Raw genomic sequence first — 26,419 nt, forward strand, 5'->3', positions numbered from 1 at the left:
AAATAAGTCATTTTCCACAGTTATCTTTTGACTGCTTGTTAAATTCAGGCACAATGAAAACTATTTTCAAATATAGTCAAGGGAGAAATCATAGGTTTGATATAGAGTTTTCATGTGACTGTTGTTTTTAATATTCAAACGTTAAAGGGATGAAAACTGTTACCAGCACTCCTGCTGTTTTACACATTTAACTTTTCTTTTCTCTGCAGGTGCTTCTTCATATGCCCAATTGCACTTTGGCTTGAGAAGATAGATGCTGACAAGTTACTTTGGCTTGAAGAAACTCAGTTGCCTTTTCATGTGCTGAGCGTTCTGTTGTTTTTTATCTTTCTGGTGTGGACTGTATCTTTCCATGTGGACCAAAACTCCTTTTTAATTAGTGTACGACATGTTGTATTCAGGCTTTTTGTCGCCAGCACTTGAAAAACAGCTATGTTTGTAATTTAATCTGCCTCTTTGTTGTGGATGAGCTACAATCATGTATATTTGTCTAATGATAATTTAAAACTTTGTGATTAATTTATGTTTGTGTCGTATGGATGGAGCGTTACGTAGAGAATGTTTGGGTCTATTGTTAAGGAGGCTGCTACTGGATATCCTACACTACACTGTGTTTTGTTTAGGCCAGACAGACTACAGAGGACATTTGTAGAGAGCGTATTTTTGTAAAGCGTAGGAGCTTTGAATTTTCTGGGTATTTTGTCAAAAACTGAATAAAGAGGACTACATTATTTGAAATAATATTGTATTTTAATTTCTTGTTCGCCAATTGGCTAAAAAAATATTTTAGGTCTTGTATAATCCATTTTTTCTAGTATTTTACATATTGTTTATAATGCAGTTCTAAGAAAAAGGTCAATTTCTCCATCCAGTTCACCTCACTGAAGAGTTTCAGATCACTCAGCATTTGTTAGAGGGTTTGTCTGCATTTTCTTTTTCTTTTTTTTTTTTTTTGCAAACAGCCAAAACATATTTTATTTTATTGCATTGGTTTCTAGGATCTGGCTCAGGTACAATGTAACAAAAGAGCAATAAACTTAAATAAACTTTTGAAAGTTTATTTTTCAGGTAGGTGTCATTGTACGTGGATATTTTACTAAAAGTGAAAATCTAAATATATATGGATAAGGACATTTTGGAAAGCACAAATGCTGTTGCACACAGTGTTGCTTTCATTCAGATCTATGAACACCAGTTTATGCAATGAAATACTGAAATAGTGACACACAGAAGGTCACTGTGCTTAACTGATTGATGTCCAGCTGGAAAATGTCTAATCGGGTTGCTTTAAATTTAAATCCAAAGACCCTGCTCACCCACATGGGGTCTTTGTTTGGCTAATTGCACCCTTTTTTTAATTTCTCTTTCCAAGATCAAAACTGACCTCAGGGTTAATAAAAGTTCAGATTGTATTCACATTGTGAATATACATTAGTGTTCAAGTCACAGTCTACATAATCATAGTATTTCTCTGGAAACAGGCATCTAAAAATGTTAATGCTGCTTTATGTTGACATACGGACACTGGGCTGGACTGTGGACAAAATCGAAGAAAAGCATAAAAGCACTGGTTTGACATTAGACAGCAAAGTGAATTCATCTGAAGTTTCCTAAATCCAAGTTTTAGGAAATTAGAGCTTCACTGTTCACTTATGTCTTTGCTCTTATAATCCTTTGTTGTCTTTCTTGTCTCACTGTTTTCTCCTCTTATATCTGATGACAGGGTTGTGAGGAGTGTGGATCATTGTAGTGTAGTTGATTGAGGGGAAATATCCATCCACCAGGTCGAAGTCATACATGCGTAGTAAAGTAGACCAGATGGTTTTGATCTGAACGTAGGCAAAGTTCTCCCCGATGCAGCGATGACGGCCTGAAACAGAGATGTACAGTTCAGATTTGATTTATACACTTTCAATGATGCCAGTGAGCAGCAAAATGCATTGTACATTTTTGAATCGTAAGGTACCACCAATACAACTTACACAATATGTATAATCCAATCTTAGTCAGTTTGTCTTTCAGTGCTTACCTCTTTTTTTTTTTTTTGGCTCTGATAGGATTTCATTTATACAAAATATTTTGTTTAGAAGTTTTTATTCTTACCTGCTCCAAATGGCACATAGGCAAACTTCTCCCCTGCAGCAGGGTTGTCACCGAGGTAGCGGTCAGGGTTGAACTCCATTCTCTCCACCCAGGCGTCATGCAGACGGTGGTTGACAGTCGGGGAGACGCACACCTGGTGGCCCACAGGGATGGTATATCCTGCTGCAGTCTAAACAGAAAATGCTTTAGTGCTTTTATTACTTTATTTGGATGTTTGAAAACAGAATCAAGCACTTCTAAAATACAACTGGTTAGGATGGAGGACCTGTAACTGGTACAAATGTGGGACATATGTAAACTCATCCTTGTATTCTTACCTGAGGCGAGCGGGCCATCCTCATCATGGTCATGATGGGCGGGCGGAGGCGCAGGGTTTCCTTTAAACAATGCTCCAACAAAATGAGATCCTTCAGCTAGACACACCAAAAGGACAATGTTAGGACTATTTATGGTAGGAATCATTTGTAATTACATCAAAGCCCAAAAGGTTCCTCACTTATTCCACAACATGTGTACACTATCTGGAGTATGTCCATCTGCGTCAAGGACTAAAATATGCAAATGGACTTGTTACCTGATCAAATTTGAGTGGGGGCAGGTCATCTCCACACACAGCCTTCTGTTCTGCGTAGCAGCGCTCCTGCAGAGCTTTGTCTCTGGCCAGGAAAAAACCCATCCAGGCGCTGGTGGTGGAGGACGTGTGCTGACCGGCCAGGAGGAGACCAATCAACATTCCTGCGATTTCATTATCGTCCAGGGTCCGTCCATCTCTGAAGGAAGAGAAAAGTAATCTTCAGGGTTAGAAAAGTACAGTTAGGTTTTTGTTGCTTCTGACAATAATTTTAGCAACCGCTGTGAATGACATATGGTAAATTAGGTATTTTATATTTGGAGGGAACTTCTTGAAAGACTGAAGGTGTCTTACTTGTAAGTAGCATCAATGAGAGTCTGGAGGATGTCGTCCATTTTCTCTCCAGATCTCCTGCGCTTCTGAATCACCTTGAAGAAGATGTTCTTGATCTCTCTGTGAGCTTTGTCTCTCTTTCTAACCAAAACAAGTCAAAGAGTTTAATATTTACAGGGCAGTTGCTACATCTTTACCTGGAAATGTTTTTTTCTCTGGTCTTGAAATATTTGACTTCACTAATGTCTTTTCAGATTTGTCTCGCAATCAAATTCGCTCTCAGCTTGTAGCAGATACGGTGCTGACTGTGTTCAGATGTTTATCTTAAGCTCCACCCTACCTGAAGCTGGGCAGGGGCAGCCAGCCAGGGAGGAGCCAAGCGGCGTGGGTGAATCCTCCATCCAGGTCGGCGTACAGCTGTGCCACTTCCTCGTTCAGCATGCTGCGGATCTCCTTCCCATGGAGGCAGCTGCTGGCTGTCAGGATGATCAGCTCAGACAGAGCTTCGAACAGGTCTGACACAGGCAAGAAAACCTTTTGAGTTTAATGATAAACACCCGTCTGACAACTGTAAAACTCTTTCTAATATTCCTGGTTTAAATAAAATGATCTGTAAATGATCTTACTTCTCTCCCCGCTGTCCCCCCATCTCTGAAAATATTCTTTGGTCTCTGCTTCGATAATCTTGACGTGTTCCTTAAATCGAGCAATGTTGAGGCCGGTCTTCAACATCTTCTTCTGTTCCAGAAAGATCTGAAATATATTAAAGTATAATAGAAAAATGCATTGGTTCATTCTGATGTTATTAATTTGAATCTGTTCTGATCGTTCTGACATGCTCACAGGGTTCGGCACATCGTAGGCTACTCCTTTGCCAAACACTGGAGTGGTCAGTCTGGAGTAGACATCCTCAGCGTTCAGGTCCTCATTCTTGCTGTTGAACATCAGTGCAGCAGCTTCACTGCCCAGCAGGTAGGTGAAGGTTTTCCCCACCATGGTGAAACTGAACACAGGTCCATACTGCAGGAATACAGCAAGAGATACAGTACTTGGAGGTAAGAACAAAAAAAATATGCAAGAATGCTAAATAATCTAACTCTCCTACTGTTGTTTTTTTAAATTGTGAATTATTGCCATAATTTCCCAAACCCAAGATATAATGTATGCAAAGAAAATCGTCATGTTTGAGAATCTTAATCCAGCAAATCTTTGGAATTTTTGCTTGAACTGATCAGATAATAATCCCATTTTCAGAGCTGTAATTTTTTTGATGACAAACTAACATTAGTCTTTTGCAGACAAGAAGTTTCAGGTCTACTGTAATATTTAACTTACTTTCTCATAAGCATTTTCAAGAAATTCAATGGGGCTTTTCCCAAATGCAATGGCATGACCTAGGAATGGGATGCTGGAGGGTATGTATGGAGGATGTTTCTGTAAGAAGAAACAATAAATGATCAATACAAAGTCATAAAGCATTTCAAGAACAATTTTTGACACAGAATTGTGTTATGTTAACTTACCAGATCCTGATCAGAGGACTGTTTGAGCAGCATTTTCGACATATATCCCAGAGTCAGAGTGATGACAGAAGCTGCCAGGACTATAGAAGTCAGGTTATCATTCATTTTACCTACAGTGTCTCCGAGCAGTTTACTGCTCATTTCATACAAATGCATCGACATTTTAACTTCCTCGGCTGAATATATATCAACAATTTATTCGCCCACTACAAAATACTACTCTGACGTTAGTTAGACAGCCGGTACATTCCGTTTATCGCAAAAAATGTTCACTTCTTCAAAGGTTCACCAGCTGAAAAACGCGTTAATCTGACGCTCACTGTGAGGACCGTTAGTGATATGTCCCTGTCTGTACCTGCCGTCACTGGTCCCGCCCCCGCCTGACCAATCCTGGCTTTTTATTGGCTGCTAACCACGTTTCCGTCAAGCAGCTGCCGCTTTGATTGGCTGACGGTACCTGAACCGATATCTTGCTATATGATGTCACCGCGGCAGGACGAACATGGTCGGTGTCATTGGTTTTAAGGATTTTTGAGAGAATTTAACTATAAAAACTTTTATTCTGCTTTCAACGTAGTCGTTTTCTTTAAAGCTCATTGGCCCGGGCGGGTTAATAATTTCATGTATTTCGTTTGTTTCACAGAGGTACCGAAATAGTCCAGAGCAACAGTTAACTTAGTAAAACTGATAATTTTTTGTTGAAAATTAGCTAACTTTAGCTAAGTTAGCAATGGTAACTTCAAGCTAACGTTAATCAAGAGATATCCTTATATTTTATGACATTAGCAGTTGTATATTAATAAAAGCAACCGGAAATTGGAAAATTAAGTAGTAGGAAAATAATTTTTATTTCAACAAATTAACCGTAGAAAAAAATAAACTGTAGATTAAACAGTATTTCAGAGTCAAGTCGTTGAGCTAACGTTACATAGATTAAGTGAACTTTAAATTTCATGTTTGTAGCTAATTAGATTAGGTGCATCTGTTGGGTATATTTAATTTGTAGCCTTATTAGTCACAAAATAAGCCTTATGTTCTATATTATACACATAGCTAAATATATTCAGTAACACTGCTACAAGGGTATTAGCTAATGTTATTCCTGTAGTATTTAAATACAACATTACAATATATATTACCTCTATATTACCACAAAATTATATAATGTAATATGTCACAAAAATCAAAAGCCATCTCTGGCTGAGGACCTGAAATAATTTCTAAATGTCTGGATGATACAAAACAATCATATATTCTTCTTTACTAAATTTAAAGCTATTTGCCCTAATAATCACCATTTATTTTTCCATATGCAACTGAATATGTTTCACACGTCATATGTTGTTTAAAAATTTGAAATAAAATTGAATTCATGTTGTTACATCAATGAGTTTATTAAAACAAAACATTAAATAATAAACATATTTACATGCAAGGAAAATATATGACCTTTTACAACACACAATGTGAAAATGAAAGATATTGGAAAGTAAGCCTAATATTAAAAATAAGGCTTTTGGAGAGAGGCTTGATTTGCTGTTCAGCCAGAGTTACTGCAGTTGTATAATAATGAGTAAGGACCTGCACTGGGATCTTTGGCAGCTCTGGTTTCTTCAGTGGATTTTCAGCCATAAGCATATTTGTCTGTAACAGCTTTATCATTTGGAGTCAGCTGTCCACTCAGCTTCATTAAAAGCTTCACAATAAGGCCAGCCTGTGAGGAAACAATGAATGTGAGATAGTGTTTCATATTTTAACTTGATGTTAATAATTTCAGTGTCTGAACATTTCAAACTTTAGCTGAATATGAAAATATTTTAAAATGTTAAGTTTTATAAATTAACTTAAAGTTACAGTGTTTATTTGTGGCAGGTTTTAGAGTTCTACTTTCAACATTCTTCCCAAAAATGCAATATTTTTTTAAAAAACCTAGAACCAATTAAATGTTTCGGATACATATTAGAATAGTTACCTGTTTTGTGTGCACAATGAAGTTCATTTTGTTGTCACCGCTGTATATCTGGAAATACTGGTCAGCGTGTCCAAGCTGCCACGTGAAAATGCCATACTCTAAACTGATTAGAAGCACCTATGAGAGAACACATAACAAATACTGAACATCATTCCACATTTAATTAAAGCATGCCCGTGTGCTAACCACTCCTACAAATCAAATGTGTTTAAATTATCTATAATAATAATGATGCATTAACCCAACCCTAAATATAATTCAAGAAATGCAATTACCAATAACAGGGGTTAAAACATTACATAGTACAATGCTAGTTCTGCCTGCATATATATAAACAAAAATATGGGCAAATAGTGGTTGAATTTTATTTTTAAGCTGAATGGGATGTCTTAGCTCTGTACACATAAAAGGTCTCTGGCTAATTGCAACAGTCAATGGGAACCTCTGTCCATTCCAGTTAAAGTTATCACCTTTGCATTTGAAGAAAAATTTGGCATGCAACTAAAGATTGTTTTTAAACACATGCTTTGATACCTTGGTCTCCATATTCATTAGGTGCAGCCCCTTTGTGTTGACCCCGACATAGACACGAATTACTTTGTGGTTGCTGGCACTGGCCTTGGTGTAGACCTGGCCTGTAAAGAAGGCTGCCCCATAGGTTGGGATGTCCCAACAGTTCTGCAGGAAGAGTCGCTGCAGGTGGTGCATCTCTTTGCTTACCCCCTCGCTGGTGCTCAGAGCCTGTCAGAATGTACATTGAATTAGTTTAGGAAACAGCTGGGTTGCATAGAAAAGGCTGAAAGAAATTTTTATAATAAAAACCTTAAGTGTACTTTGTATTCATGAAGAATCCTGTTGGTCCAATGGTATGCTTTGCTTTTCACCTTGGAAATTGGTACAATTGACTTTAGGTTTTCCTCACTGTTGAAATTAAAAAAAAGGTTTTCTTTATTGAAATACAGCAGCATTGAAAGCATTTCAGCCTTGAAAAAAACCTACGCCATGTAATCAAAGATGGTGTGTATTACTTTGCCTGACATACAAACATAGAAAATGTTTTATTGATGTACAAATAGACTTTGAAATCAGTGTTACTTGAGGAATCCTTGCTTGTGTTTTTTGCTCTCATAGTTGCCATAGATGATCTGCAGGAGGAGGCTGGCCAAAGTGATCAGCTTGCTGTCTGGAGCAGGGAAAAAGCCCTTCAAAAGGCAGTGACGTGCTTCATCAAAAAGGATGAGGATGGCCAGCGGATCCTCAACCTGGAACATAACAGTAAGTAGCAAAATGAGGACTGATTCTCAAACACAAGAGACAGAAATTAGTAGCTTCCTATAAAATGTCAGCTACCTTTTTCTCAATTTCTAGAGGCAACCGCACATCCCTGCGAAGGAAGAGTTGAGGTGTTTCTCTCTGAGGATCTAGCACTGTCAGGTCTGTCACAATCTCTGTCCAGATCCGCAGGTGCTGCAGGGGTTTGTGGTACGGCTTCAGCTGCAGGTCTGACACACAATACACACACAAACATCCTGTTGTTGTAATGGATTTAGTAAATGGCAGCAGGATAAAAAGAAAAATGACAATATATAAAGTGAATTACTTTTGAAAAGATTTTGTGTCAAAATTTTAAAAAATATTTTATACTATAAAAGCTATAAATATGTTTTTTAGTTACTGAATTAAAACTGCATCTAGCAGCCACAATTGTGGACTCACGAAGGTTCTCGGAGCAGATCCAGATGGTGAAGTACTGCTGGGTTTCCTGAGAAAGACGCATACCCTCCATGATCTGCTGCACTGTTGTGTTGTTGCCGTGCTTCAGCTCCACAGAGCGATATGAGCCGTCCATGCGGTAGATACGGACCTTCTCGTACTATACACAGACGTACATACATATCATAAACAAAACAAAACAAAAGAGCTTTGCTCTTTCTTAAATGTAAACTTCAAAAACCTTTGGTGCACACCTTGAATAAACAGCACCCTCTAGTGACCAGCAGATTAAACCGCATTGGAAACGTCAAAAGCTAATATCACATCCCTCCTGTATAACCACAGTCCTACATTAAATATTTATTTATACTCTTTTCCTCTCATAATCCAACTTAATTTCATAAACATAATCACAAAACACTCTTTACTCACACTGTGTCCTTTAGAAGTAGACAAACTGAGCACAGTTTGGGCAAAGTGTACAGATACAAAGGTATAAATATAAATCACAAAGCCTGACCTGGTGTCATAAGCAAAATAATCCACACACATTTACAGCATACAATAACTTAAATAAACAAATTTTGTCTAGTTGTCTTTCAAGGGATCAGCATCAGCAAAAAAAAAAAACAAAAAAAAAAAACTTGTAACAGGCATGAGACTGGTTTGCTTTCTAAATCCAATAATTTCAATAATAATTGACTTTGGTGTAATATGTGCATTACAATACACAGTAATCAGTGTGTAATGTGTGACTCACAGGTTTGCTGCTGGCTTGCTGCAGAAGCTTAACTGTCTCCTCCCATTCGTTCTGTTTGTTCTCCTCACACACTTGCAGAGGTGATCTCTTCTGCTGGTCTTCAATGTGCTGTTGTTCACAGTCATTATCAATATATATATATATATATATATATATATATGTATATATGTATATGTATATATATATATGTATAAATGGCCAATATAGAACACAGTTATTATGCAAGTTAGATTTACAGTGTAACCTCCCATCATGCATCAACATCCATGCATGTGTTGGAAGATGGAAAGTTGTGCATGTAGCTGCATTAATGGCACCAATATTATGTTTAAATTATTAAGGCCATTTCAATATTGCCTATTCCAGCTTTTGCAAAACAAAGAAGGGGAAGAAAGCCAAGCATAAACACAACATGATCATGGTATGTCATACCCGGTCAATCTCAGGGTGCTGCAGCAGGAGTTGGACTATCTCTACATGGCCTCCTCTGGCTGCAAAATGCAGAGGGGAGCTGAGCTGGCCATTCAGCAGATTTGGATTACAGTTACCTTTCTGTAGCAAGAGCTTGGTTGCCTCAACTTTACCATGCCTAGATGGGACCAAACAAAATTTAACCCAGACTTATTTCTTGCCATTAACAAGGCAAACCAAAATAAAATAACAACTTATGAATACTTTTGACTTTCTCTCTTTAGGCGACTCACCAACAGGCATAGTGGATGGGTGCCCAGTGGTCACTGTCCAGCTGCTTGACTGAGAAACCACTGTCCAGAAGCTTAGACAGTAGCTCTGTGTCTCCTTCACAGGCACTGCGGTGGAGGGGGAAGTCATCTACCCATTGGCGATCCCTATGAAAAGTTTTGTATAACTCAATACATTTAATTCTTGAGATGAAATGAGGAGCAGGATTTGGCACTATGTAGCAAGGGGTTCATTTTAGAATAAGCTCTCACTTGTCTTCTGTCACACAGTTAGGGCCATGTTGCCACTTTTCTCTCTTGGGGATCTGGATCTTGGAGTAGTCTGGTGCTCCAAGCCCAAAGTATGGATTGATGATAACTTTGTCCACCTGGAGAAAGGTGGTGTAAGTTTAAGCGGGAAGAGAGATGTTTCTATCAAAAGAACAGTTTTTAAACAGTTGGAAATGCACTGTCTCTTCAGCCTCTGAAGTAACCAGTCTTTAAGAAAAATATCAATCATATTGATTTTCTAGAGTTTCGAGTCTTGTATAAAAAAAAATCCACTTGATCTGTAAACACCTCCTGTCTCCCAAATATATGATGTTGTCTCTCACCCGATTGGTGTACTGCAGATCAGAACTGTAGAGTGGGTTGAGGATGCACATGTCAGCCTTCTCTAGGGACATCATCTTGCTTTTGATCTCCAGGGCAGTGTAGCCCATGTGCAGACCCTCATCACTCAGTTTGCCCTCACTGCTGTAAGCTGGGTTGCTGACATTGGTCTTCACCCGCTCTACGGGTGCTGGCCGGAACAAAGCGGGAATGGCGTGAGGCACCGTGTGCTGCTCTGCTAACCACCTGTTGATGTCATCAAAGAGGCAAAGTTAAAGCTTCATCTCATTGTCATTTACTTGCAAAATAAGGAGCATATTTCCAAATATGTCCTCACTTGTCTAAGGCCAGGAGCATCTTGGAGGTGATGGAACAAAAATGAGTGCTGGTCTCACTGCAGACCCGCATGATATCCTGGAAGCAGTAGAAGCTGGGACTCCCAGCACTGTAGACAGACTTGCTGTTGTCTGTTCAAAAAAAGTGAAGAAGGTCACACAACATGCACAGTTTAAACTATGTTTTACAAAATGTGTTTGGTTAGTTTAGTAAAAGATGTCGTTTTTTTTTTTTTGACAAACCTTTAACACTGACTGGCACAACAAAAAGTGAGACTTCTTTTCCTTCATTGTCTCCATCAAGACGAAATTTCTTCATGTGAACCACACGCTTTCCTGCAAATCAAGACTGTGTTTAGAGCAGTGGTTCCTAAACCTCTAAAAACTATTCAGGTTAAACACACAAGGTAATGCCAGTGTTTGGACATGTTCGACTCGTGAAACCGAAAATCTAGCAAACCACAGGCTTAAATGAGCCCAGCAGTGTTGCATCTGAAATGAACTTCATTATTTCAACATATCCAAGAAAGTAAATGTCAGTGACTCACCTAAGGAGCCTTGATTATTGGATATCGGTCTGATTGTTTCATCGACATAATCCAATATGGATTTGGATTTGTCTCTTCCTGCTTTGATCTTTGTCACCAGGAGGACTTTCTTTCTTTTCTTCTCCTTCCCTTCCAGAGGCACTTCAATCAACAGGATCTTTACAAGCACCAGAGGAAACAAGTAGTGACGTTATTCTTATTTCATTCATTTAATACTTTTTCCTGTACTTTTGTGAGCAGATGTTCAGGAGACCAATTATCAAGACTCGTCACATTTACCTCATAGGCTTTGGCTCTGTACTCCTTTGAGCTCAGACTGACTTGACTCTTGGGGCGAATAACAGCAACAAACACATCCTCAAGGCTGTCCTCGTTGCCCATCCTGCTGCCTTTTCCTCAGTCCTGACAAAACATTCTACACAAGGGCCAAATGCTGTGGAGAGGCATCCCTGAAACAGAAAGTCGCAGGTAAAACAAATGTTATCAGATCCTTATATATATATATATATATATATACGTATATATATATATATATATATACACACATATACACATATATATATATATATATATATATATATATATATATATATATATATATATATATAGGCTATATATAATTTGAGTGGACACAGAATACATGACTATCAACTGTTACCTCTTGGCTGATCATTATTGCTTTATTTATGGTTAGTTAATGTTATAATATTAACGTTTGCTGACTGTTTTTTCACTGTCTCAGAAATATATAATTAGATTGGCTATGGTGGCCAAACAGCCACAGACATTACCTTCAGAAAATAGTATAATTTGATCTCGATGCAGGATTCCTGATACAGTAGAAATAAAAGTCATGTTAATAATGGCACATTAAAGATGCTTAACTGGTATTTTACCTTTATTACTTCATGGTAATAATCACCCAGCAGCGGACAGTTTATGCACTACTTAACATTCATGCATAATGTATAAGTCCAGTGAAACTATCTGTGGTACAACAATGTACTGAATTTACTCAGGTACTACATTCAAGTCGATGAACAAAGACAAATAAAGAGAGCAGGTAAAATCAAAATAATCTGAAGGCCGTCAGCAAAACACACAACACTGATAACGGAATAATATACAGAAAAATATGTGTAAGTCAGATTATTTAACCATCAGTTCACAAACTGAGTTCAAAGGAAGGTTACGCCCCGGAAACCAAGCTGTGTTGTCTTTATGCAATTATTCCACAAAGTCTCTTACATATTGTATTTTACACTACACACTAAACTGCTGGTTATATGTAGCGTCAATACATTTTCTTGTCCAAACACTTGGACTTTATAGACTAAATCCGCCGCTGTATCCGGGACGAAAAACACTTATTACCACCGCTTTTTTTCCTGCTCGTTGAGCAGATGAAACTCACCGAAAACGACTTTAAGGTTGTTTTTAACGACAGCAGGACAAACAGTTTTCCTCAGCTCCCAGAGCCTCTTTGCTGTGTCAGAAGTAACAGTCTGCAGGCGGCACACGGCGCCAGGTAAACGTCCAGGGCAGATATTTGTGTTGAAGTGGCCGCAGGCCTTTGGGGCAGGGCTGCGGAGACAAACAGGGGAATCACGTTACGTTTCAGTGCAGCAGCTGCGGTTGGAAAACAGAGTACTCTGGCGGTGAGGGGGACTCAGTGCGGGCTGCAGAGAAACGCTGTATTTAGGATGTTAACTTGAATTTAGATTTATTTAATATTAAGGGAATAGGAGTAAGAATGTTAAAATGGCCTGGAAAAACACGACTTTAGGAAAATAAAATGTCCTAGAATGAGCATTATACCCAGAAGAAAGTTTTTTTTAAATTCAGTGTCAGTTGTCAATACTGCAAAATATCCTTTTTTCAAAGGAAGTTTTATTTATTTATTTTTTTTTCAAAGATAGTTTTAGTTAGAACTGCCACTGTTCACATAGTGGCAGTGAGTCAAGACAAACATGGAGCCAGTTATGTAAATAGCTGTTTGCTTAAGCAAAGGCAGTATAGCCTATTAAACATTGTATATTTGTCCCATTCATTTATTGTTTTTTTCATAATTATTATTTATTTAATACTAAATGCTCTACCTCTATAGTAAGTGAAGTTAATAGTATAATATCATCTACAGTGTTTTCATACATTTTCCAAAAATTCAGCCTGAAATCTATTTGATGCAAGTTCAAGCTTTTTTATTACCATGTCTGTGCAGTTCTGACAAGGATCTCCTTTACAATTCAAACCGATGTTTTGGAGATTTGGCCTGTTTTTAGTTATGCAGTTTGTTTTTTTACAGGCTCACCAGAAAGCAAAGGATGAATTACTTTCCCTAATTTACATATTTTATTACCAGAATTTCAATTTGTGAAGTAATTTAATGCATTATAGCAACTTCTTACTGGCACCTGTTTAGCCTTAAACGTCCTGTGACATCACTGCCAAACCCACCTTTTTATTTTGTCTGGAGGTCAAAGAGGTTGGTCAGCCCAATCCAATCCTTGGTTGAAACCTTCCTTAGTATTCACATACCAACAAAATCATTTCAATAATTTCCTTACATGAAGACAGTATAATGGACAATCAACAATGCAATCATTAAAGTAATGGAATGTTTTGTCATGGTTTTATGAGCTCAGGTTTATTGTTTCTTGAATATTTCCCAAACAGTTTCTGTTTCGTTTACAAGTATTTTCGAACAAACTATTGACAGCAGGTTTTTCTAGCAGACGGGTATGTGTGTGCTGTATGAAGATAAAGCAGTAAGACATTTCAGACCTATATCCTCATGGCAGGCTTCATTACAAATTTTACTAACTACGATGGCCTGAGCTTTAATGTACAAGTTGTTGTTTTTAATGTAGATGAAATTAATTTCACAACTATACAACTTAACTAATAATTTATACCTTTTACTTGAAGAAATTGTATAAAATGTCAGCATTTATTGGTATGTACTACAACACAAAGCAGCAAAAACATATATTGGTCTCTTTGAAACAAAAAAAATAACATACTATATCAATGCAATAACAAATGCTGGAATATCAGATACAGCTCAAGTGCCCAAATGAAAGTATGGCTTTGGTTTTGTATACATATACATATATATTTATGTTATTCCATATATATTTATGTTATTCCATAATTTGTCTTTTTTTATTGGTCCACAGCTGAGAGTACAGACACTGTTCCCAATATTGTTGTCTTCAGGCCAAGAGGACATCCGCTCTCTGCTGGTTCATGTTTAGGAGGACTAGTCTTTGCACTGGCTCAGCACCTCCTGCATCTTCTGCTGGATGTCCTCCACCTTCTTAGCCCACTTCTCCCGCACCTCATCTTCGTCATCCTCTGTAACAGCTGTGTATGCCATGAGTGCAATGAGGCCCATGTGGAACAGATGGGTGATGTGTGAGCAGTGGTGCTCCATGATCCTACGGTCACGATCGCAGTTTTCCAGGTACACCTTCAGCAGGGGTCTTCCAAAGACTGTGCCAGAACCCATCACACTGCGGTAGTACACATTGAGACTCATGTCACTCTTGTCTCTCTCATAAATCTTCTCAAAGTTCCTCATGTAGCGTTGAGGGTTGTCTGGATCTTTCTTCACCTGTGCCACCATTTCATTAAATGCATTGTACTGGTGCTTGATGTACTCCTCATACTTGCCAAGGGTTTCGTTCACCTCATCAATGCGGATCTTCCTCAGGCAATATTGGTTCTTTTCAGAGATGATCTCCAGCTTGTTGTGGATTTCCTGGAAGTCTTTGTCCAGAGGTTTCCCCTCCTCGACCATCAGACCTTTGCGAGCCACCCCGACCAGGGAGGAGACAATGCCGAAAATGGGGTCAATGGAGGAAGCAAAGGAGGACACCTTCTCCACACAGGACAGCACCTTGACTGCAGTTTTCTTAACCTGTTCTGCATCAGCCATCACTGCCGCTTTTCTTCTGCCTCTTTAAAGTTCACACACAGTGAGTCTGGAGAGAAAAAAAAACAGAATATGTTTTGTAAAACTGAATCCATACTCTCTATGGAGAGCGTTTGACCATGACCCTCCTAGATATATTAAACAAGAGCTTTAGCTCAACACATTACTCCTTCTTGTGTTGCCCTAAAAATGAAGCTGAAGACCAACTCTCAGGCTGCTGGGCTTACAGCTCACATTTCACCAGCTGGTTTTGAATGCCATATTGCAAAGGTGTCATCTTACATTCTAATGTTACCAGCATTTATGTGCAACAGGTCGCAATGTTTGCAGTGATATACACAGGGGGACTCTTGCACTGTAAAAATTATTTTCATCATAAAACTCCCATCAGACCCCAGCTAACAAATAAACATTGTTTGTTTTTATCCTTTTAGCTTAAAAGCAACTTTTACTCCTGAAAATATTTAGATTAAACTTTATATTTAAAAGCTTATTAGAGTATTGTTTATAATAAAGCACTTAAGAAATATGCAACCATCAGCTACTAGTTTCTGAGACCACAGACCCAAATCCAGCTGTATTGCATCGTTCTCATAGCTTCGACATTAATCATCTTTCTCAATGCTGTCCTGCTGGAAAAATTACTCAGGGGCAACAGTGGGTGTGCCTTCGTTGATACTAACACAGGAAAGACTTGAAATAAACAAAAGATTACATGTTGTGACCTTCCAGCTGTCATTTTTAACAGTTCAAACAACCTACAACGTCTCTTTGATACCTTTAACTTTATCTGAGGATATGCTGCTGTTGTATGTTCGAGCTCGTTTCTGTCATTTCCTGATTTCCAACCACACACACAGACATATGTAAACACAATCATTCACTTACTACCACTTTCAGTTTATGACTCAGCTATCATCCAGAATTCAAACATCCTTCAGAAAAGAGATAAGAAAACACTGAGTCCACAGCTATTTACTCACCAGAGATAAATCTGTTTGTATCCCTCTGTCTACTGAAGCCGTCTGACTTTCCTTTCCACCATTTTCTTCTTTAGTCAACAGAAGACTGCCCCTTCCTGCCAAATAAGGGAATAAACACGAGGAAGTGACTCACGCATGCTCTCTGCTGATTGGATGAGGGTGGTTTTTCCAGATGCACTGAAGCTGCAAGCTCCAACCACAGGTAGTGACTGGCAGGGTATCCTTTTTATCATGTTGTTTTTACTGTAGCTTCCCAGACCTTCCAAACCGGTATGGGTGGAGAGATACCACAGAAGTTATCTTTTTTTTAATTGATTTTACGCACATTTAAACATCACAGTGTAACGAGTCACTTAAACTTCAGGGACATCAATCTGTCCATTTAGGAAGCACAAGTAATTGTGTAGACGTTTCACCTGCAAAACCAAGACAACCACCACAGCAGGCATGGTTTGGCATGGGGGGGGGGGGGACAAATGCTCTCTCCTTAAGGCTTGTACCTGGAGTCCAATCAGGATGCACAAGTAGTCTAGTTATTATCAGATACATACATGCTATGTCTCCCAGCACAGAATCAAGCCCAGCACCACACAGTTTGATTGGTGTTCTCCAGAGAACACCAGAATTGGCATGTCAATTGTCTTGTCCTACGTCCCCCAGGACAGGACATCTCTTTGATTTTCAGTGTGTTTTTTGTATTGCGACAAGTGAAAATGTCTGTTGTGAAAAAGGTCCATAGAGCTACATCTGGCCAGAGTAACTCACACCAGTTCAATTTCTTAGGAAGTCTAAATCAAAGATAGGTGGAGTAATTATATCCTTTGGGTATGCTCAGTATGTTTAGTTATGCTGAACATGATTGGGTTCCAGTGAATGTCAACACAGAAGTATCAAGGTGTGGGAGTCAGTACGTCATACACTGACAGAAACAAAAATATTAATCCATAATGAAATCAGGCTTATTTGTTGCATAGTACTTAATTGACAGAGTGAGTGACGTAACACAGAGGAGCAGAGGGGAACAAAATTACAGATACTTTGAAACAAACAAAATATCAAAATAATGTTGCTCTAATGTATATATATATATTTATATATATTTATATATAAATATATATATATATATATATTTATATATATAGATATATATATATGTATATATATTTATATATATAGATATATATAATATATATTTATATATTTATATATATAGATATATATAATATATATTTATATATATATATATATATATCAGCCCTCGTCCACAAGTGTCTTGTTCCAGTAGCCCATTTCTCATCAGGTTGCCCTGGTCCCCTAGCACCTGGCGCGGACCTTGTTGACCCGGGTGACGTCCGAGCCGGTATGACTCCAGTATTTGTATCACTCACCCAACCTGTGCACCGCCTGGATTGACTACAAGAAAGCCTACGACTCAATGCCTCACACATGGATCCTGGAATGCCTGGAACTGTACAACTTCAATAGGACCCTAAGAACCTTCATAAGGAACTCAATGGGACTGTGGAAAACAACCCTAGTAGCCAACCTCAAGCCGATAGCACAAGTCTCCATCAAGTGCGGCATCTACCAAGGAGATGCTCTGTCCCCGCTGCTGTTCTGCATAGGCCTGAACCCCCTCAGCCAGATCATCACTAAGACTGGCTTCGGATACCGACTGCGAAATGGGGCAACCATCAGCCACCTCCTGTACATGGATGACATCAAGCTGTACGCCAGGACTGAGCGAGACATCGACTCACTGATCCACACCACCAGGATATACAGCAACGACATTGGAATGTCATTCGGACTGGACAAGTGTGGTCGAATGATAACAAAGAGAGGGAAGGTTGTCAGGACTGAAGGAGTTGAACTCCCAGAAGGCAGCATAGCGGATGTTGAGGGCAGCTACAAGTACCTCGGAATCCCACAGGCAAATGGGAACCAAGAAGAAGCCGCAAGGAAAGCAGCCACAGCCAAATACCTACAGAGAGTAAGGCAAGTCCTAAGAAGTCAGCTAAATGGGAAGAACAAGGTCCAAGCCATCAACACCTACGCCCTGCCGGTCATCAGATACCCCGCTGGCATAATAAGCTGGCCAAAAGAGGACATAGAAGCCACTGATGTCAAGACAAGGAAGCTCTTCACAATGCATGGAGGACTTCACCCCAAATCCAGCATCCTGAGACTGTACGCTAAGAGGAAGGAAGGAGGCCGGGGACTGGTGAGCGTCAGAGCCACCATCCAAGATGAAACGACCAAGATCCATGAGTACATCAGGAAGATGGCCCCAAGCGATGGAATACTTAGTGAATATCTCAGGCAACAGAAGCCTGATGCAAACCCCTGCACGGCATGTACCACCAACAGATACAAGAAGTGGCTGATATCGAAAAGTCCTACCGGTGGCTGGAAAAAGCTGGACTGAAAGACAGCACAGAGGCACTGATCGTAGCAGCACAAGAACAGGCCCTGAGCACAAGATCGATAGAGGCCGGGGTCTACCGCACCAGGCAGGACCCCAGGTGCAGGCTGTGCAAAGATGCCCCTGAGACAATCCAGCACATAACAGCAGGTTGTAAGATGCTAGCAGGCAGAGCGTACATGGAACGCCATAACCAGGTGGCCGGCATAGTGTACAGGAACATCTGTGCCAAGTATGGGCTGGAGGTCCCAAGGTCAAAATGGGACACGCCTCCAAAGGTGAGGGAGAATGACCGAGCTAAGATCCTGTGGGACTTCCAGATACAGACCGACAAACAGGTGATGGCTAACCAACCGGACATAGTAGTGGTGGACAAACAACAGAAGAAAGCCGTAGTGGTAGATGTAGCGATCCCAAGTGACAGCAACATCAGAAAGAAGGAACACGAGAAGCTGGAGAAATACCAAGGGCTTAAAGAAGAGCTAGAAAGGATGTGGAAGGTGAAGGCAACAGTGGTCCCCGTGGTAATCGGCACCCTCGGGGCTGTGACCCCCAAACTGGGAGAGTGGCTCCAACAGATCCCAGGAACAACATCAGAGATCTCAGTCCAGAAGAGCGCAGTGCTAGGAACAGCTAAGATACTGCGAAGAACCCTCAAACTCCCAGGCCTCTGGTAGAGGACCCGAGATTGAGGAAGACACACCACCCATAGGGGTGAGACGGGATTTTTATATATATATATATATATATATATATATATATATATATATATATATGTATACATATATTTGGAAGACCAGTGGGTTTTGTCAGAAAGAGCATCTGGCTGAAAACATGTGCCAAATCAGTCATGCAGATCAGGATCAGTTGCTGTGGTGACCCCGAACAGGAGCAACTGAAATATATATATATATATATATATATATATATCTAAGTGCCACTCTATGGGTCCAGAGTAACTCACACCAGTTCAATTTCTTAGGAAGTCTAAATCAAAGATAGGTGGAGTAATTATATCCTTTGGGTATGCTCAGTATGTTTAGTTATGCTGAACATGATTGGGTTCCAGTGAATGTCAACACAGAAGTATCAAGGTGTGGGAGTCAGTACGTCATACACTGACAGAAACAAAAATATTAATCCATAATGAAATCAGGCTTATTTGTTGCATAGTACTTAATTGACAGAGTGAGTGACGTAACACAGAGGAGCAGAGGGGAACAAAATTACAGATACTTTGAAACAAACAAAATATCAAAATAATGTTGCTCTAATGTATATATATATATTTATATATATAAATATATATATATTTATATATGTAGATATATATATATGTATATATATTTATATATATAGATATATATTTATATATATAGATATATATAATATATATTTATATATATATATATATATATATATCAGCCCTCGTCCACAAGTGTCTTGTTCCAGTAGCCCATTTCTCATCAGGTTGCCCTGGTCCCCTAGCACCTGGCGCGGACCTTGTTGACCCGGGCGACGTCCGAGCCGGTATGACTCCAGTATTTGTATCACTCACCCAACCTGTGCACCGCCTGGATTGACTACAAGAAAGCCTACGACTCAATGCCTCACACATGGATCCTGGAATGCCTGGAACTGTACAACTTCAATAGGACCCTAAGAACCTTCATAAGGAACTCAATGGGACTGTGGAAAACAACCCTAGTAGCCAACCTCAAGCCGATAGCACAAGTCTCCATCAAGTGCGGCATCTACCAAGGAGATGCTCTGTCCCCGCTGCTGTTCTGCATAGGCCTGAACCCCCTCAGCCAGATCATCACTAAGACTGGCTTCGGATACCGACTGCGAAATGGGGCAACCATCAGCCACCTCCTGTACATGGATGACATCAAGCTGTACGCCAGGACTGAGCGAGACATCGACTCACTGATCCACACCACCAGGATATACAGCAACGACATTGGAATGTCATTCGGACTGGACAAGTGTGGTCGAATGATAACAAAGAGAGGGAAGGTTGTCAGGACTGAAGGAGTTGAACTCCCAGAAGGCAGCATAGCGGATGTTGAGGGCAGCTACAAGTACCTCGGAATCCCACAGGCAAATGGGAACCAAGAAGAAGCCGCAAGGAAAGCAGCCACAGCCAAATACCTACAGAGAGTAAGGCAAGTCCTAAGAAGTCAGCTAAATGGGAAGAACAAGGTCCAAGCCATCAACACCTACGCCCTGCCGGTCATCAGATACCCCGCTGGCATAATAAGCTGGCCAAAAAAGGACATAGAAGCCACTGATGTCAAGACAAGGAAGCTTTTCACAATGCATGGAGGACTTCACCCCAAATCCAGCATCCTGAGACTGTACGCTAAGAGGAAGGAAGGAGGCCGGGGACTGGTGAGCGTCAGAGCCACCATCCAAGATGAAACGACCAAGATCCATGAGTACATCAGGAAGATGGCCCCAAGCGATGGAATACTTAGTGAATATCTCAGGCAACAGAAGCCTGATGCAAACCCCTGCACGGCATGTACCACCAACAGATACAAGAAGTGGCTGATATCGAAAAGTCCTACCGGTGGCTGGAAAAAGCTGGACTGAAAGACAGCACAGAGGCACTGATCGTAGCAGCACAAGAACAGGCCCTGAGCACAAGATCGATAGAGGCCGGGGTCTACCGCACCAGGCAGGACCCCAGGTGCAGGCTGTGCAAAGATGCCCCTGAGACAATCCAGCACATAACAGCAGGTTGTAAGATGCTAGCAGGCAGAGCGTACATGGAACGCCATAACCAGGTGGCCGGTTATATATATATATATATATATATATATATATATATATATATATGTATACATATATATATATATACACACACATATATTTGGAAGACCAGTGGGTTTTGTCAGAAAGAGCATCTGGCTGAAAACATGTGCCAAATCAGTCATGCAGATCAGGATCAGTTGCTGTGGTGACCCCGAACAGGAGCAACTGAAATATATATATATATATATATATATATATATATATATATATCTAAGTGCCACTCTATGGGTTTCAGCCACTGCTGCTCCTGTAATGAAGGTGATGTAAACAGAGGTATGGCAGTGTTTTCTGTTATTGCATATTCTCCATCTCAGCTCCTTAAATTTGCACTTGTCTCTTGTGAATAATCGGGCCCCATTTTGCATTGCATTATCATTTCATGTTGACTTCACTAGAGACTGCACAACAGTAAGTCGTCATACACAATCATTTTTCAGTGTCAGCATAATTCTGACAGCAAGATAGAGGATAGTGTTGTGTAACTTTAGGCATTTTTCCAGTTTTAATGTATAGTATATAAAAGGACTGGAAGTTTGCAATAATTTGGTAAATGTTAAGGAAAACATTTTTGGGGTTTCACCTGGATTTACCAACTCTGATAATTTAATAAAAATTGCAGGAATGCTGTTTTCTCTACACTCTGAGTATACAACCAGTACTTACAGCTAAATAAATATTGTTCAGCAGGACAAGGGCAAGTCTGTTGTGTAATGTTTGACTTCCCACATAGTGACGTGAAAGAAAACTGGGAAACAGCTGCAGATTTTTCCAAGTATCGTCACATACACTGCCCAGATAGAGTTTCCTTGACCCCTCAGGGGACATCATGCTCTCTTTTGTGTCAGTTTGTGTCCTCTGAAGGAATGAGCTGTACTAAGATGAATTCATGAAAAAAAATCAATTTAAAGTGTATTGACATGTCTCATAAAGCAGTGGATCACCAAGGTCTGGTGCTGCCTTGCATTTGTCTAATTCAGTAGCTGCTGGCAGATGGTTAAGTCAGTGATGTGATCTAAAGTTTATTGAACTGCTTTCACAATAGGTTGAGAGTTTTAAATATAGTGCATACAGTTATGTTTGAATAATATAATAGCCACTACTTGCACTTCATGGTGGTGTTATTTTATTTTTTGTCACCCATCAATCTGCTTATACCCAGCAGATATATGGATTTGTTTTCTTTTCTTTTTTACCCCAGTGCCTATATGTAAGTATGATTTTAAATCTAAACATGGTACATTTTTACACTGTGGTATATTTACTTAAATGTGAGTAAATGTGAAAGATTTAGCGACATCTTGTGGTGTTTTATGTGTCTATTCTGGGCTGCTCTAGAAACATGGCAGCACAACAATGACATGTTAATATACTTTAAATTGATTTCTTTTTTTTTTTCATTAATTTATCTTAGTACAGCTCATTCCTTTAGAGGACACAAACTCAGAGAGCATGATGTCTTCTGAGGGGTCAAGGAAACCTCTGTGAAAGGAGATCCTGTAGATTTCAAATTCTTGTTCTAAGATTAAGCAAATGCAACAGCTGGTATTTTGCAGTGATTATACACTAATGACAACACATCTAGAAAAATCTAACTATATTCCATTTTCACTAATAGGTTACTCTGAATATTACAAATTTACATTACTGATTTAAGTACATCTTCTACTACTTCAGTCAATATTATATAGTTCTTAATGCAACAAATACAGAAAAATAATACAAATGCACAACATTCTGTCAATCACAAACTATAAATTAAAGTACAATGGAAGTGTTACAGCAGGGCCAACACAAAGTCACAAAGTGAAGTGTGACTATTATTTTTACATCCTAAACTAAAGACTCGACTCACATGATAATATTTTTTATCCTTTCCTTGACTTCAATTGGTTAAGGAAAACATGTAAGTTAATGATGCTTTTTGTTTGTAAACCAAAATAAATGAGGAACCTGATCAGAATAATTCACACAGCATTCAAACCCCCCCACCCTCACACACAAACACACCCCTTTACTCCCGCCCCAGTGCATTAATGTACAACTCAGCTGCGCCTCTCGTTTTTTTGGTCGACACACAGACTCATTTTGTCTCTCACCCCTTCACTCCTCTCTCTGTCCCTCTCTCTTTTTGTCATTCCTAAGTTGCCGGACCAGACTAAGGACGCCAAACACCTTCTGGTTTCAGGTATGAAGTGGAGCAGATGAGATCAGCACATCGCCACATCAGCAGGTCTGACACAGCAGTGGGTTCAGTTTTGGCATTTGAAAGGTTTAAGCCTGCCATTGAATTTGCCTGGAGGGGTGAGCTGAGGTCGAACTCGGCTTGGATCAGGATCGAATTGTTTCCACTGTTGTTTTTTTCTTTGTTAGTAATATGCAGGTGCATATTTGTCTGGGAGAGACATAGTGGTCAGGGAAAGTTGAGTTTTACTATCTAATCTGTTTCATTCTCAACAGATATTGAACAAATATTATTGTACATTAAGTTCTAGTCAAATTGCACTACTGTTCCTGTCTGTATATTTTAGACATTTTATTTTAACTAAGAATCCAGTACTCAGGAGTGTAGAATAGAAAAGTCATGGGAGCATGAGAGAGACAAAGTTTTATTTTTAAACATCTTAATCTATCTACATTTCATCAGGAAAATACGCTGTAAAAAGTGTCTATTTTTTATTGAAAAGGTTAATCAAATGATCTTATGGGCCAGTTTTGATTCCATTGAAATTAATGTTGGTCTTATTATTCTTTTGTTGGTCATAGACCCTGTCGTCAGAACTGAAAAATCAGACATGGCTAACATCAGAGGAGGTCGAGTGAAAATGCACAAGATGTTAAGTGAGTTGATGGTCCTGCTGGGGTGAGTAGTTTGACATCATGCCACAGACACACACATAACTCTTAACACAATTTAGATTTTAATTTAATTCAGCACATCTTTATGTATCCTTACAAGTGCAGTTGCAAAAACCTGTTCTCCACCCCAACCAATAAATATACCCAATAAAGGAGGAGAAAGAAAAACACTATTCAATAGCATTATATGTGGAATCAATTAATAAATAATAAGGTAATGAAGATGTGCACAAGATTAAAATGAAGAAGACACTTGCTCGTTTCATATGAAATTCTTATTTTTATTATTATTGCACCCTAAGTCACAAGCATTAAGATTTCAATTTATTCTTAACTTGGACAAACATCTTGCAAGGAGACTGAGGTTTGAAGGTTGATGCATTTACTTGATAAATCGAATCTTGACAAATCTTTTAGATTACTTGGTTTGAGTTATGGTGCCATTCAGAGGCCTGACTATGATGACACCCGCAACCCAGAGTTCCTCAACCCATCCTGGATGACCAACATCCCTGATGATCAGTCGCTATCTGAGGTCACCATGGCTGGGACCCACAACTCCATGGCCCTATATGGCGGTGTGTATGCTGAATGCCAGACCTGGAGCCTGCCCTCTCAGCTCCGAGCAGGCGTCCGATTCCTCGACATCCGTGTGCGAAACGTGAATGGAAACCTCACCATCCACCATGGGGTTTCCTACCAGCAGGCTCATTTTGGCCAAGTGTTGCAGGGTGTGGTTGATTTTCTGAGAGAGTATCCCAGTGAGACAGTGCTGATGCGGGTAAAGGAAGAGTTCAGTGAGACGAATGATATTTACAGTCCTGTGGTCGACTACATTCAGGGCTACGCTCACTGGGACCTACTGTGGCACAGTCGGCTTGTGCCAACCATGGGTGAAGCTCGAGGGAAACTTATCATCCTGCAAGACTTTTCTGGGCCAGATTTGGGGATGCGATATCGTTCCCTGGACATAGCAGATTACTGGAAGGTATGAAAACCCTCATATACACACACTAACACGACCTTGAGCCCAAATCATAGGGAGAAAAGGACAAACAGAACACATTGTGTCATTACATCCTCCAGCCAGAGTTTAGACGATGATGGAGATTTTTGCAGTGTAACAATGCTCACAACTGCAGCTTGTTTGTCTGCTTTTGAGTAATTAAATATTTGCTGCTCTATTGTAGATTCCCACACTCTTGCACGTGGGGGAGAAATGGCAGAATGTCTACGAACACCTGGAGGCTGCACCTGAAGGAAACAAGGCCCAGATCTTTCTCACCTACAGCAGTGGAGCTGGTGTGTTTGCGTTTCCAAGAGCTGTCGCTCAGCGCATTAATGCACAGCTGTACGACTACCTGAGAGCCAAGACCGACCTGAACCAGCGCCTTGGAATCATATGCATGGATTTCCCTGCTGCTCCCATTATTCAAATGATCACTGACTTCAATTTCATAGACGTCATTAAAAGACGACAGGCCTTTGACCCAGTTTCTAGCAAGGCAAGTTGGACACAAACAATTTCTTCACTGAAAACTGATATGACCAAACATTTTAATGTTACTGTCTGGGCCAACGTCATGCTCATGTACTTGATCTGAGGGTGCAGACTGGTCAGTGACAGCAAGTGAGGTAGCGAGGCATCAGTATGGACAACAAATACAACAGTTGTACTTCAGATTCAGCTTTACTGAAATTGCCATGATTTGCCACAGCATTGTGTAATTCACCAGAGATACTGGGAGCAAAATAAAAGTCACATGAAAATAAACCATAAGTGTCAACATGTAGAATTTTGTGCAGTAATAAACTGCTGTGGAAACAGTTACAGTGTGTTAAAATTGCTGTTTTCATACATTTTATGAATAACCGTCACCAGTTAGGTAATTTAGGAGCCAAAATAAGTCAAATGAATTACAATTTACCATTTCAGCTGGGAAACAACACCGGTTCAACACCTAACATAGAAGTTTATTGACACTGAAGAGGTTCCTGGAAAGCTTTGCGGTTTTGTGTGTCTTTGACTGGCTATTGGCAGGAAACATGTAAGCAGTCACATTCTCTGTTTCTTTGTAGCTACGCCACTGCTGAGGTGCTTGGCATCAGGTTGTGTTGGCACTAACATCCTCTACTTGCTCATTAGTATGTGGGGTGGTGACCAGCCCAGCCAGATATGGAACAACAGTGTGAACCATTGCATCACAACCACAATTCAACTGTCACACTGCTATTTCATTATGATTAA

General features: G+C 39.7%; 5 protein-coding genes across 12 annotated transcripts in view; 2 read left to right on the forward strand and 3 right to left on the reverse strand.

The window, feature by feature from the left end:
* akap9 (A kinase (PRKA) anchor protein 9) overlaps positions 1-738 on the forward strand; it is a 53,061-nt gene extending 52,323 nt beyond the window's left edge. For all 5 annotated transcript variants that reach the window (XM_026300958.1, XM_026300959.1, XM_026300962.1 and 2 more), the window contains one exon: positions 210-738. In XM_026300958.1, the coding sequence (XP_026156743.1) occupies positions 210-253 (44 nt within the window). In that variant the 3' untranslated portion in view covers positions 254-738. The remainder of the gene's footprint in view (positions 1-209) is intronic.
* Positions 739-1,037: 299 nt separating this feature from the next.
* On the reverse strand, positions 1,038-4,860 carry cyp51 (cytochrome P450, family 51). Its single transcript, XM_026300383.1, has 10 exons — positions 4,531-4,860; positions 4,343-4,441; positions 3,851-4,027; positions 3,634-3,760; positions 3,348-3,522; positions 3,029-3,148; positions 2,678-2,873; positions 2,421-2,516; positions 2,104-2,272; positions 1,038-1,870 (listed from the first exon to the last, which is right to left on the reverse strand). Exons 1-10 carry the CDS (start codon positions 4,690-4,692, stop codon positions 1,692-1,694), a joined length of 1,500 nt encoding a protein of 499 aa, XP_026156168.1. The 5' UTR covers positions 4,693-4,860; the 3' UTR covers positions 1,038-1,691.
* A 1,039-nt stretch (positions 4,861-5,899) lies between these two features.
* krit1 (KRIT1 ankyrin repeat containing) lies at positions 5,900-12,756 on the reverse strand. 3 transcript variants are annotated; one of them, XM_026300901.2, is made up of 18 exons: positions 12,565-12,756; positions 11,942-11,980; positions 11,430-11,599; positions 11,151-11,307; positions 10,846-10,938; positions 10,605-10,734; positions 10,270-10,513; positions 9,929-10,044; positions 9,680-9,823; positions 9,408-9,564; positions 8,976-9,083; positions 8,219-8,375; positions 7,853-8,004; positions 7,598-7,764; positions 7,336-7,423; positions 7,037-7,243; positions 6,503-6,619; positions 5,900-6,244 (listed from the first exon to the last, which is right to left on the reverse strand). In XM_026300901.2, the coding sequence occupies exons 3-18, from the start codon at positions 11,529-11,531 to the stop codon at positions 6,155-6,157; spliced, it is 2,229 nt and encodes a 742-aa protein (XP_026156686.1). In that variant the 5' UTR covers positions 11,532-11,599; positions 11,942-11,980; positions 12,565-12,756; the 3' UTR covers positions 5,900-6,154. The 3 variants fall into 3 exon arrangements, with proteins under 3 accessions (XP_026156686.1, XP_026156685.1, XP_026156687.1); XM_026300900.2 differs by lacking the exon at positions 11,942-11,980; XM_026300902.2 differs by lacking the exons at positions 5,900-6,244; positions 6,503-6,619; positions 11,942-11,980 and having other exon boundaries at positions 7,101-7,243; positions 7,325-7,423.
* A 1,014-nt stretch (positions 12,757-13,770) lies between these two features.
* Positions 13,771-16,215, reverse strand: rpz2 (rapunzel 2). Its single transcript, XM_026299588.1, has 2 exons — positions 16,071-16,215; positions 13,771-15,136 (listed from the first exon to the last, which is right to left on the reverse strand). The coding sequence occupies exon 2, from the start codon at positions 15,088-15,090 to the stop codon at positions 14,413-14,415; it is 678 nt and encodes a 225-aa protein (XP_026155373.1). The 5' UTR covers positions 15,091-15,136; positions 16,071-16,215; the 3' UTR covers positions 13,771-14,412.
* Positions 16,216-23,394: 7,179 nt separating this feature from the next.
* LOC113126610 (1-phosphatidylinositol phosphodiesterase) lies at positions 23,395-26,002 on the forward strand. Of its 2 annotated transcripts, none has more exons than XM_026300717.1 (4): positions 23,395-23,500; positions 24,079-24,175; positions 24,589-25,159; positions 25,362-26,002. In XM_026300717.1, exons 2-4 carry the CDS (start codon positions 24,108-24,110, stop codon positions 25,773-25,775), a joined length of 1,053 nt encoding a protein of 350 aa, XP_026156502.1. In that variant the 5' UTR covers positions 23,395-23,500; positions 24,079-24,107; the 3' UTR covers positions 25,776-26,002. The 2 variants fall into 2 exon arrangements, with proteins under 2 accessions (XP_026156502.1, XP_026156503.1); XM_026300718.1 differs by having other exon boundaries at positions 23,403-23,545.
* The last annotated feature ends 417 nt before the right edge of the window (positions 26,003-26,419 follow it).

The sequence above is a fragment of the Mastacembelus armatus genome, chromosome 11, assembly GCF_900324485.2.
Source record: "Mastacembelus armatus chromosome 11, fMasArm1.2, whole genome shotgun sequence".
Classification (NCBI taxonomy): Eukaryota; Metazoa; Chordata; class Actinopteri; order Synbranchiformes; family Mastacembelidae; genus Mastacembelus; species Mastacembelus armatus.